At 41.4% G+C, this 13,391-nt stretch overlaps 1 protein-coding gene across 1 annotated transcript in view; it reads left to right on the forward strand.

The window, feature by feature from the left end:
* Positions 1-3,872: 3,872 nt before the first annotated feature.
* Positions 3,873-13,391, forward strand: part of bfsp1 (beaded filament structural protein 1) — a 40,479-nt gene continuing 30,960 nt past the window's right edge. The window contains exons 1-3 of the mRNA XM_079634449.1: positions 3,873-4,385; positions 7,577-7,637; positions 8,404-8,499. Of these exons, the coding sequence (XP_079490575.1) occupies positions 4,018-4,385; positions 7,577-7,637; positions 8,404-8,499 (525 nt within the window). The 5' untranslated portion in view covers positions 3,873-4,017. The remainder of the gene's footprint in view (positions 4,386-7,576; positions 7,638-8,403; positions 8,500-13,391) is intronic.

Consider the following 13,391-nt stretch of genomic DNA (forward strand, 5'->3'; position numbering starts at 1 on the left):
TAGCTGAGGATTCGGGACAGGGCAAAATGACAGGACTGACAGGGACTTCCAGGATCTTGAGAAGGGTCTTTAGGTAATCTGACAAAGTTTCAGCGGCGACAAGGACAGGCATGTGTTGACGGGCAGAAACAGACCGCAAAACCTTCTCGGCAGCTGAATCGGCCTGGGCCCTCTCTGCAGCGCTCACTGCTGCGGCAGGCTCTGGGACAGCGTTCACTGCTGCGGCAGGCTCTGGGACAGCGTTCACTGCTGCGGCGGGCTCTGGGACAGCGTTCACTGCTGCAGCGGGCTCTGGGACGGCGATCACTGCTGCGGCGGGCTCTGGGACAGTGTTCACTGCTGCAGCGGGCTCTGGGACGGCGATCACTGCTGCAGCGGGCTCTACTCCAGGCAGAGACGAAGGACGGTGGGCTCCCTTCCTCCTTCTCTTTCTCCTAGGTCGCGGTGCCGAGACAGTAGTTGGAACAGTGACCAGTTGGAGGATCTCCGCGGGAACCGTAGCAGGCTCTGGGAGGACAGTCCCAGGAGGGGTAGACTCGGTCGAAGAGGACTCCGATGCCGACTCCCATGACAGCCGTCTTCCCCGCTTACCGCGAAGAGTAGAAACTGTGGATGACGCCTCGGGAGTCGAGGTGGAAAGATTCCGGTCCCCCAACGTAGCCACGGCGAGAACGCGACCCTCCGGGATCACGGGCAGCTTGGCTGGTGGCGACAACACGGTGGGACCCTGCGACTCCTCCCGAGAGAAATGATCCCAGAGTCGGGCATAATTCCTCATGATCCACTCGCCCTGGGGCGGAACTGGACAATTGACCCTCTTGTCAGTGGGAGCCGACAACCAACATTGTCTACGGATCTGGGAGGACATACTGACTGCTGGGTTCGGTCTTGGCTGGTTCATTCTGTTATGAAGTGGAAGGATGAACCCAATCACAGACAGTATGAACTCAAACAAGGTTTATTACAACAGAAAAACAGGGGAAAACAAAACCCACGAGGGGGTAAAACGAGGGCAAGACTGACAAGGGATGACTAAACTTGATAAACACTAGACAAACTTGACAATAAACTAACAACAGGATCAGGATAAGGCACTTACTAGACAAGACTCTCAACAGGTATTCACAGGTAACATCAAACAATGAACCAGCACAGGACAACAGACACATGGGGATTATATAAGGAACACTAATGACAAGGACAGGTGAAACTGACTAGGCAATAATCACAAGACGAGGATAACAAGGGGGCGGGGTTACATAACGAGACAAGCACATGGCCTAAAGAATAGGCCATGCACTTGTACACAAAACATGATTCTGTCATGATCCTGCCCTACAACCAGGGAAAATCAAGGACACTAAGGCAGAATCATGACATAGGTTAAATAATAAAATAACTGGTATTTGGATGGCTGATGACTCAGTATGTTCCAGTACTCACCATGATGAGTCTAGTTATTCAAAGCCAGTCCAGAGGAATGCTGGAGAATCGGCCACAGGGTAAGTGTTCCAGACAAGTGCATTTATAAAAACAATTCTTAAAAATTATTTAGTTTATGAATAGTTCTCTAAAAGACAGCAGTGCATAGGCTAATTATTGACAGCTTTCCCAAATCATAAGTCTGCTACGCTATTACATATTTATAATTAGTGTACAGTATCTAGCAGTAATGTTAATCTAGTGCTAGTCATTTTTCCTGCATTAGTTATTACGTTTTGCATGAATTGTGAATTTTTTTCATTATTTCTCTGGGAAGTATTGAAAAATAGTAGTTATTGATTAGTTATTAGTGAACTACCACTTAAATCTGTAAAAAGTTCAGTAGTTCTCTGAGAAGTATTCAAAAAATAGTAGTTATTGATTAGTTAATAGTGAACTACCACTTAAATCTGTGTGCTATTAATTACTAATTTGTTAATCAGAGTTACTTGTTAGTTAACTGTAGTTACTAGATTGTTAACATTGTGTTACTCATTTGTTCCTGTGTAGTTATTCATTAACGAAGGATCCGTATTTTAAAGTGTTACCCTTTTTTGTTTTTAATTCAACTCATGGAAACTAATGTGGGGGAAAAACACTTACTGTACATGAGTTTTGGTAAAAGTTGTGTATTATGTTAGCTGTAAAGTTTTGGTAATTTCTTATGTTAGAATTACAGCAAAGCAGAGCCTAACCATTAAAGAGGTGTATGTGCTATTCAGGCATTTAATGTTGCTCTGTGGGAATGCTCTGAATGTGTTTATTTACTCTTTGAAAAATGCTGTCTGTTCAGCTGTCATGTTTCTGCAAAGTTCTGCGTATCATTGTGAAAGCTAAATGCAGCAGACACAAGAATATTCCGCATTGTGCAATATCAATTCCAAATGACAAAAAAAAAAAACATTGATGTCCCAGTGAAGATTCTATAGCCAGGCACACACAACACACAAGAGACTGTAAACAACTCATACGTCATCCTCCCATTTGCTTCTAGCCAGTCACGTCCCTCACAATGTCATAGGAGAGCGTGTTCATTTAGAAAGCAGACTGCAAAGTAAAGAAGAGGGGAGCTCTGCCAGCTTATGCTTTGAGCAATCACTTGAGGATGCTTCAGTGTGATAATAATCCATTATGACAGAGAGTAGCTCCATCTCCAATCAGAGCATGGCAGAGACCCCCAAAGCCCTGCTGTGGATGACTCACCTTCACCTGAGCGGGGCCACAGACAGATGTGCCAGACAGATCGCAGTGACCAGCTGATTACCTCCGAACGCCTCTTAACAAATGTGGACTCGAAATTCTGACTGGGTGAACAAGCAACTGTTATAAAACACTCACACTAGTGGTCAAAAGTTTGGAATAATTATGCATTTTTTTTCATAAATCCCGACCTGACCCGACCAATCCCGCTAAATTTAGATCTCGTTTCCAGAATCTCACATTTAAATCTCTCCTAAAAAAAAGAGCATAATTGGAGATTTTGCTTTTCAGGAATTGTATTTGTTATTTTGGTCTTATCATGACACTATACACTCTAAAAAATGCTGGGTTGTTGGACAAAATATGGACAAACCCAACCGTTGGTTTTTTACATTTTACCATTTTTACATTACATTTTTAACCCAACGTTTGGGTTTGTCCATATTTTACCCAAAATTGGGTTGAAACAACCCAGTATTTTTTAGAGTGTATGTAAAAAAAAAACACATTAAAAAAAATGTCACAGAGACATTTTTTTAATGAAATGTGAAAATTATAAGCTAAACATATGAATAAACGAAAACTGTTGGCTTACTTGCTATACTGCAAAATAAAATATTGCCTGCTGTAAAAGTTAAGGCCACCTAATAATACAGTAGTCAACATTTGAAGTGGATCAAAACCTTTCATTTAAGTTATACATGCATTTTGAACAATACCCGTTCTTGTCTCAGGACAACTTTGATGAACTTTTTTGATCCACTTCAAATGTTGACTACTGTATAAAGTGTGATTGTAGGCCACTGGGTCTTTGAAAGAAAGAGTGGAAATAATTACAATCTTATGTCCATGCAATAAGATATCAATTTCATGAGGTTAATCAGCAGGTACACCAATGGATGTATTTACATGCTGAGTAATAAAGTACTGGCTGTTATGTGTCATTGCCAGACTGTAGTTGAAATGTTTAGTTGTTTCGTGTGCCCTGAAACAGCAGGTCCTGCAGTTTTTCATTGTCAAACAGAGGGCTGTGTGAGTCTTATCATTGTGATCATAGACTTCTGGAAACAAAAGCAGAGCTCAAAAGATCATTCAACACAGCAAAGCCCTCGACAATGATGGTGCTTTTGCTGGGCTTGTGCACACATGACTCCACTGGAAGAATCCATACGGCACACCATGTGAAACATCTGGATGAAACGTTTTTTAGCTATTTGGCCCCGTGGCCCGAACGGGCAGAGTTTAGTCTAGCATTAGGCAGCAGAGGGTGAGCACCCTAGTTTTCACACACTAAATGTGCTGAGGGGTAAAGCACTTAGTTGAAGATCGCAAACAATGTTGAAGTCCAGCTACCGGCGCGAGGTACGCAAGGAGAAGTACGAGCGCTCCGATGTGTACGAGGAGCCCAGCAGCCCAGAGACGGAGTCGGCTCCGGCCGTCCCGGGATGGCAGAACCTGCAGGAGCTGAGCAGACGCTTCACACGTTACATCAACCGCTCGCGCGTCCTGGAGCAACGCAACGCCGTGTTCCGCAAACAGCTGGAGACTCTGCAGCGCATGGAGGAGACGTCGGAGCTGGAGGAGGCCTTCAGCGAGCAGATCAGCGTCAACAGGCAACGCATCCGAGAACTGCGGTCCGACCGAGCCAAGCTGGAGCGAGAGCTGAAAGATGCAGAGCGCATGCTGGACGAGTACAACAGCAGGTGAGACAATCTCACAGAGGGTGAAGAGTGGGGAAGGTTGAAGACTTTTGATGACTGATAACCAGAGGGGAGGCGAGAATAATGAGAAGAGATTTAAGATCAGAAAATTAGGTTTCATTCTTGGTGTGAACAGGCCTTAACTCTCCCTTGTGTTGGTTTCAAATCGAATGCAATGTAGTTGTCAATGAACAGACTGAAGATGCTCCCCCAACATACATTCTCTTGACTATAAGAAAAGTTGCACCTACATCTATACTAACTCTCATAATAGTGTTAGTAGTAGAGTATTAGTAGACTGGTAGGGTAAGAATAAGTTTGCATGTACACAGGGGCGGAGCCAGACGATGTAAACATTCGGGGCTTAGCCCAAATTTGGGAGATTTTTTTTCCCCATTTACGTCAGCTAAATGCACTATTTTTCAGGCTGTTTGAGATAATAGAAAGCCTAAAAATCTATACACTATCTGGGAAAATGATGATAGTTAGGCCTAATCAGTAAAAAAAAAAAAAACTGGACGCGCGAATGAAGTGAAAACGCCTCATTCGCGCCGCAAGACCTCCAGACGCGCGTAAACGCATCTTCACATTGACTTAAAGTCCGCGTGAACCGGAAGTTGCATACGACTTTTCTCAAGTGTTGTGACGCATTTCCGGGTGAAAGGGAATATTGAGCAGGGTTTTACTTCAGCGCTCCTCCTCTCCATCTCTCGCCCACAGCAGAGTGACGGTTTGAGGGAGTGGTGAAGCGATTAACCAACCCAAGCCGTCAAGCCTACGTCATCAGAAAAATATCCATTCCAGACCCGGAAGTAACTTTTCAGACTTTGATTAAAGATAACCACGGCAAACTATTTTTGTCGGTGTATTAACTTGCACGGATTAATTGTTCACCACAAGACTAGTAATATCCGCTAATAAAGTAAATAGGGTCGATTTTGATTTCATGTCGACTTTAAACATTGAAATCACTCGCGCCAGACGCTCTATTCGTGTTTGGTGTGAACGCAGCACACACTTGTCCGCGGTTCGTCCGACGCTGCTTCTGAATCTCTCTCCGGCCGGTGAGGTTTACTGTTAGTGTTCCATATAAAAAACTTTGTTATTAACTTATTAACAAACTTTTTTATATGGAACACTAACAGTAAACCTCACCGGCCGGAGAGAGATTCAGAAGCAGCGTCGGATGAACCGCGGACAAGTGTGTGCTGCGTTCACACCAAACACGAATAGAACTTAACTTATTCCATATTAACTTCAGCCGGTTAGCCAGTAAGCTCACTACGACGCCGGTGAAACATACAATAGCCCGCCAGCCCCTGAAGACAACGACGAAGAAGAAGATTTATATTCTTCGTTAGTTTTTATTGGCAGTTGGCAAACAAGCTGAGTGATGCGCGATGCATTAACGTCCGCCACCACGCACGATAATAGAGCTTTTGTTTCATTTTTCGCCGCTCCAGTCAGAAAGACTGAGAGGAGATTAAACAAAGTTGAAGTTATTTAAAAAAACATAAAAGATAGCCTACAGTAGTTGCAAAGGTTGTCAAGAGAATGTCTGTTGGGGGAGCATCTTAAATCTGTTCATTGACAACTATGTTGCATTCAATTTAAAACCAACACAAGGAAGAGTTAAGGCCTGTTCACACCAAGAACGATAACTATTAAAGATAACTTTATTAGCGTCCACACTAACGCAATTTCGTCTTCTGTCTCTTTAAATGCTGGAGCTCTTTAAAGATGGTTTCTGATTGGCTGTCAATGTTTTTATTATTCCTCAGCTGGACAAAAATCATTGTTAAAGTGATTCCAGTGATATCGTTCCTCTGTGTCGTTAACTTTACAGTTGGTGTGGACTGTAGATTTTAAGAACTATTTATTGTTCAATAGTTTTTTTCTTTGGTGTGAATGGGCCTTTATCGTGTTTATTGACCAATGCAGATAATATCAAAATGACCAAATATTGAGATACTGTTTAAGGGATATAAAAAATCTGACACTATAGTCTAATTATGAAAATAAATAAAAAAATAATAAAAAATACGCCAGAATACACTGTATGAGAAATGTGTTATCAAATGACTGTGGTAACATCTAACTAAACTGATTTATTCAAGTCTTAAATTGATTAATACCAAATCTTAAATTTCAGACGTTTGACTAAACAACTCCACATTATATTACCAGAGAAGAGAAGAAAAACTATTTAAACAAAAGCGCAGCAAAACAGACATAAAGTTCTGATTTAAATAATAATGCAGAAAAACACAGATTTATTAAAAGACTTTAACTCGAATGTAAAGTTCTGATTTACAGCTTGTTAGTTTACTTGCTACTAGAGCCTTAAAACTCTGAATATATTTCAAAGATTTGATTCCGCTAAACTTTGGAAAATCATAGGTCCCACTTTATACCACTTTATATAAGTGTCTTTAACCACTAGTAACATTTTTGTTGCACTTATTGTGTACATACATGTTTTTACATTGTACTTGCATTTAAAATACCGAAATGTAATTACATCTATTATTACTGTTGACCCCTTAACCCACCCATAAACTAACAAACCTGTCCTAACCGTACCGTGTCCTCCTCAATAGTGTTTTGTAATACAACAGCAACATAATTGGTACATTGTACATCATAATTTTTTGATGTGAGAACATCATAGTTAGATACCTATAAAGTGTGACCAAATATTATAGTTAATTCCAACACGATCTCACGAAAGTGTGTATCTATACCACGAATGTTATTTCTCGTAGCATTTATACGGCAAAAATGCGTGCATATGCTACGCACTGAAAACCCTTGGGTAGGATTAGGGGTGGGGAGTGTGTGCGCATTACACGCCATAAAGTGCGTATCATATGCACGCAAAAACTATTTTTTTATTGATAGGCCTACGCAGTTTCATGAGATCAGGATATTGTAGTTAATTCTTCCTCAAAGATGCTCAATGATTCAATGAGACAACTTGTTTCCTGATAGACTTGTTCACAGGTCAAGGGCGTAGTAAATGAGAATCAGTCATGTTTGCATGCTTCATAACACCCAAAAAAACTCTGAATTATTACCAAAATGAATCACATCAGAGTCCACAGGTTAAAGCAGATCTATAACTCTCTCTGGTAGCGTGAACATGCATGACTGCCGTGATGAACTGTACTTGAAAAACTCTCTGTCGTCCACAGATACAGAAATGAGTGTGAATACCAAGAGCAGCTGCGGCACACGCTGGAACAGCTCAACAAGGTACAGATATACTGTGACCTGCAGTTTCTCAGGACATTATGTATACATAATGGGTGCTATAGTTAATTAAAGTTAGTTAAATTGGAAGTTACCCAAATATTAAAATAAAAATGTAATTGTATTTCCCATGTTCATCTGTCTTTAGTGTGTAATGTTGCGGTTTGATCATGAAAAAGCTCCAGTTCTTCTCTATATCATTGTCAGTGTTTCTGAACTCCTGAAACGCCTCCATTGTAGTCTCGAGTTTCTTCCAGGAACGAACTCATCACAATTTTCCTCATTATAATAATTCATACGCAGAATAAAGGGGCGGGGCCTGTTTGAGTTAGCTAGTAGTGTGTTAAACTGGCGGTTATGGTAATTAGGGGCGGGACATTTCCCAAACACACTCGAAGCGCTCGGCCAATCACAACACACTGCTCCAGCCGACCAATCAGAGCACAGTGTGCTTTTCAGAAGGAGGGGCTTCATAGAGACAGGAAGTAAACAGAGCGTTACTGACAGACTGGGAAGAGAGGAGCCGCAACAATGGAGAATGTGAGGAGAATAATCAACATTCAAGCAGGAAAACCTGTTCTAGTCGAGCCTGAAAACTACAGCAAGAGTTTGTAAAAGAGCGCAATATGGCCTAAAATCAACACATTATTGAAAATCAGGGAGTGAGATGTCTAATTAAGTGTTTCTGAGTAACTCCACCACCACTGTTCACTGAACAATGTTTTCCAGAGAAATTCTCAATGATGAGTCCATTTGCTGTTGTTTGCAGGAAGCCGACACTGTGCTGTTGAGGAACCTGGACTATCAGATCCAGCTGCAGTTTCTGCAAGACGACGTCAACGTCACCAGAGAGAGGCACAAAAAGGTAGGAGGAAAATATAACCCGTATTTACACTTCTGTCTTTTCAATGAGCTTCTGGAAAGTTCTTCTGCGAAAGTAGAAAGTTGTTGAACTGATTGTGTGTGCTGAGCTTACATTTGTTCACTCAGAGCAGAATTTGGCATCTTGTAGATGTGATGTCAGCAGTGTTTTTCCTAGCCGTCGAGTGACAGTCCAGTGTGCGGCTGTGCTTTATGTTTAATCAGTAATGTTGTACATCACATGCAGCGTCTGAACGCCAGGATATTCTCATCAACATGAGCATTATTTCAGAAACTATGACAGAGCCGCCGGAAGCACAGAAGCACACGAACACAGACGTATGACACAGAGCCAGAATGCTTCGTTTAGTGACTGAAGTGATCAAGTCTCACTCGTATTATTGTTTGATATAAAAGCATTATTATGTAATAAACTTAATGCTTGTCAATAAGCTTAATGCTGTCCAGTGACCCAAAATAGACTCAAAGTATCTGTAAAATTCAAGATAACTAAATCATCACTTCCTGGGAAATCGGTGCAAAATATTAGTAATAAAACTGTAAGTTTCTGCAATCTGGTTTTCCCTCCGTCATAAACGAGTGTGTGTCGAGCGTCAGAGAAACACAGTAAGCGCTGTCGTGTTCTCTGGCGTTCGGATGCTGGTGTTCGGGAACACACTCGTGTGTGTGAGACGCTTTTGGAGGGAATTAAACCCAATCATTCTGATCACACACTTCGACTCCGGCGTTTCAGAAACACCAAACCAACATTAGAGACGCTGCGACGCCATTGGTCCACTGGTTACTCCAGTTATCCAATCACAGCTGACGCTGAGGCAAAGCCACATGAGGTTATGAGGGATTCATTCAGTAAATGTGTTTCCGTCGTAGTTTATGCGCACGTCTTTTAATCGGAAAAAAAAATATCCTCCTCAATTGAGCACATACAATTTATACGTTTTTTTAATGCACATTTTTAGAAGTTGTGCACATCATGTGTTTTTTATGCAATATCCCAATATCCGCGTACAAATAGGTGGATATGGAAGCATAGCTAGTGTTGTCCATATCCAGTGTGTTGTAGTGATGTAAGTTAAGTGTCAACTAGATGCCATAGACTTTCTCATTTGAGAACTGAGAGTAGATGTGGAGAACCCGAAGCTGTTCTCCTGCTCGTCTGTCGAGAGGCGAATGAGAGAACGTAAGCGACAGCTTTTGCACAGTCATGCATTCACTGTTTCAAATTAAATTAATATTAAATATCAAATTAATATTACATTTGAATCCAGATCTCAGTTGGACCAGGACTGTACACACTGCTTGCGCATCTCTTCCATGCTTACTTTCCTCCCAAAAGCTTTCATATAATTCACATTCAAATTCATACCAAATCACCACCTCGTAAAATAGTTTTCCAATGAGATCGGGTTAGTTTTCTGTTGTTCAGACTACAAAATGACAGATTTATAGTTCTGCTTGTTGGAACAAAGTTTTTAGACACTTTCTAGTTGTCAAATAGTGCATTTTTTTTCATATTTTATGTAAAAAAGGTATGTAAGGTTGGATAAATGAGGCCTATGATTTATCAGTTGCAAATATAAATACAAAACCTGTCCTAATTGAAAGAAAACAAGGCAAATAGATCGAATCCAATGTTCGGTGAGGATGTATCATAACAAGAGATTCATAAGCAGTGTTTGCTGGCTGATCATGACCTGGAAGTGTTATAGGGTTTTCCACATGGCGCAAGGGTTCAGAAAACACATTTCTGGTGTGCATCCTGAGACAAAATAACGGCACTGACATATTTTAAGATACTAAACCAGCTCAGACATGCAGCTGGGACTATTGTGAGCCTTGTCTGTGGAGCTGGGGAAAAGACTTTCATATTTCACACGTCCTCTGGATGCAAGGTCCATAAATAGGGATCTGTGTGACTAAAGGCTCGGGAGCCCATGCTTGAGGAAGAACACGAGTGAGCGCAGGCGAGGATGTTAATGTAGAAGGGTGTAGATGAGAAGAAGGGCAAGATTATTGAGTGCCTTGCTTAGGTGCAGGATTATTAGTGGGAAGTAGAAATATGTAGCCTGGTTGACACCAGAACCTTCTCAGTTGTGAGAGTGGGTCTGGGGAAGGTTCATTCACAGCCCATTTCCAAAGGAGAATCACCAACGGACGCGCTCACCGATTACAGTTTTCTAGGCCGATTCCGATTTCCGATTCTTCATTGAGTTTGACCTGCCGATACCGATTTCATTTTTTCTAACCACTTTACAGCACACACAAATGTTTATTTTCTAACTTTTCTTTAATAGAACATTTTGCATAGAACATAGAAAAAAAATGTAACAAATAAATCGCTAAAAAATAGAACTATATAAATTACTCCTAGTGTGGGAAATTCACACACATCTAAAGTGCTACTATTTCCTACTTTTTACATCCAATATCCAAATAATTTGTTTTATATATATTTAGCAAACTAAACTTCTGTATGAAAACAGGGAAAACAGGTAATGGAAATAAAATAATATATAAATAACAAATAAAAATTAAATAAATATACACTCTAAAAAATGCTGGGTTGTTTCAACCCAATTTTGGGTCAAATATGGACAAACCCAGCCGTTGGGTTAAATGTTTAAATTACATTTTTAACCCAACGTTTGGGTTTGTCCATATTTGACCCAAAATTGGGTTGAAACAACCCAGCATTTTTTAGAGTGTAGCCTTGCAGTATTTTAGAAGTTGGTCATTAATAAACTTGATAGTCTTGAAGTTTGTTAAGATGGGGAGGTGTACAACAATTGCATGTAAATGGTAAACGACAAAAACAACCAAGAAAACAGTTCTGATCTGTTCAGTCATACTTCCATATGTTTACAAGACAGCAAACAGTGAAAAAACGTACACTTGGGTTTGATTTGGGCATGTACCTGTCTGTGTAGGCTATTACATAAACTAAAAGAAACCTTATACCTATAATCTGACTAGTTTACTCTTTTTTATATATAAAAAAACAAAATTTTTACCCAAACTGAATAATAAAAACAAGTTTAAATGGGTACATTTTCTATAAATATTTTTGAGTCTTAATTTTCTTTTCTGACATAGCCTACTCCAGTTCTTGTTAAAACACACTAGACATGCAAATTATGTGCATTTTAGGCACTTTTTGTGTGAAATTTATTTTGTCCATCAAAAGTGTGCGTTCACTTTAAGTGAGTGTGAGCAGCAGAAATAGACTCAGCGCCCGCGCTTCACTGCTGCTCACGCGACGCTCCTGCTCGCGGTGTTATCCATCCGGCAGAAACTGAAGCCTCCCCGGGGCCGCCATTGTAGCAGAACATCTCCTGCTGTTAGCATTGCATTGACTCCCATTCATTTTGGTGTCATTTTGACAGCAAATAACTTTACATCTGAGGCGTTTAAAGACTCCATTTGTCCTTTATTTATTTCTAAAGAAACACGACAATGCATAAAAGGATCCTTTACTTTGTACCTTACGTTATGACCTCGTAGAAGCAGTTTTTGTAAAAATAGGCTAACGATTGCGTCATAATCGGGGGGACGTTGAGGAATAAAGTCTGATAAAGTCAAGGGAGAAGCCCATAGAGAGTGATAAAGTTGCTCCCGCTGCTAGCTCATGGACAGCTAATGCTAACGCTCTCCGTCTCTGCGAGATTCGGAAGGGAATGATTCAGATTTCTCTCGGCACAGCTACTAGAAGACTGACAGCTGTCAGACTCACGTCACATCTACGTCGTCAAGCTCAGTTTGAGTCTGCGCAGTTCGCCCAGCCATCAGGAAGTGATGCTTTTAATTGACTTCACCTTTCTCCGTTGAAACCTATGGGGTCGCTGTGTCCAGTTGATATACCGTATGGTGTAAACGCACTCATTGATTAACATACACGGCGGAAAAAATATGCGCCGCTCACGCTTTCGGTGTGAAACGGCCGTAATTCACGAGCTACATGTGCGTCCATGTGCACGTGTGATGCTGATGTTGTGCGATGTTAATCATGCAGCGCCAGAGTGCATTTGACCGACATAAAATCTGCATATGTCAGACTGACCGCCCGTCGCCGTTCACGTGAAAATCGGCCAATTCCGGTCACCAGCCGATCAATCGGTGCATCTTTAGCTCAAATGCCTCTGGGCGCAATTGGACAGACCTAAAACCAATCAGAGTGATCGTCATCGGGGAAAGCCCGCCTCGACGTTTGTGATTGGTGCCTCGATTTGGAAAAACTGGAAATGGGCTTGAATGGATTATATATACAGCTTCAATGGAGGGACAGAAAGCTCTCGGACTAAATCTAAAATATCTTAAACTGTGTTCGGAAGATGAACGGAGGTCTTACGGGCTTAGAACGACATGAGTCATTAATGACATTATTTTCATTTTTGGGTGAACTAACCCTTTAATCTCTATTATGTTTGGGGTCTGTACATATAATAGTATGACTATATAAAATCAAACATAACTCAGGTCAAGAGTTAGCCTGGGAAAACCCAGACCACTTCCGGCAAATTTAGATTTGCTCTGCAAGTGGGTCTGGCAAAGAGCCCATTGAAACCCATTTCCAATCCGTCGAAATCGCAGCACCAATCGGAAACGTTGGGGCGGGCTTTACACGATGACGACAGAGCAGAGACGGTGACGCAGATTTTGTACATTACAGAGATGGATGCCGCCGTGGAACATCACAACATCACTCGTTCGAATCAGCTATCGCGTCTGTTTCAAGCGATTTAAAATAGTCATTTTCGTTAACACAAACAGAGAATTGCTGAGTGTCTCGAGATGTTTCTCCGTCGCTCTGCATACGTCATGTCATTCATCGCTCTGATTGGTTTTAGATCTATCCAACGTCCGTTGGTGACGCCCCTG

This window comes from Phoxinus phoxinus (assembly GCF_949152265.1).
Source record: "Phoxinus phoxinus genome assembly, chromosome: 14".
Lineage (NCBI taxonomy): Eukaryota > Metazoa > Chordata > Actinopteri > Cypriniformes > Leuciscidae > Phoxinus > Phoxinus phoxinus.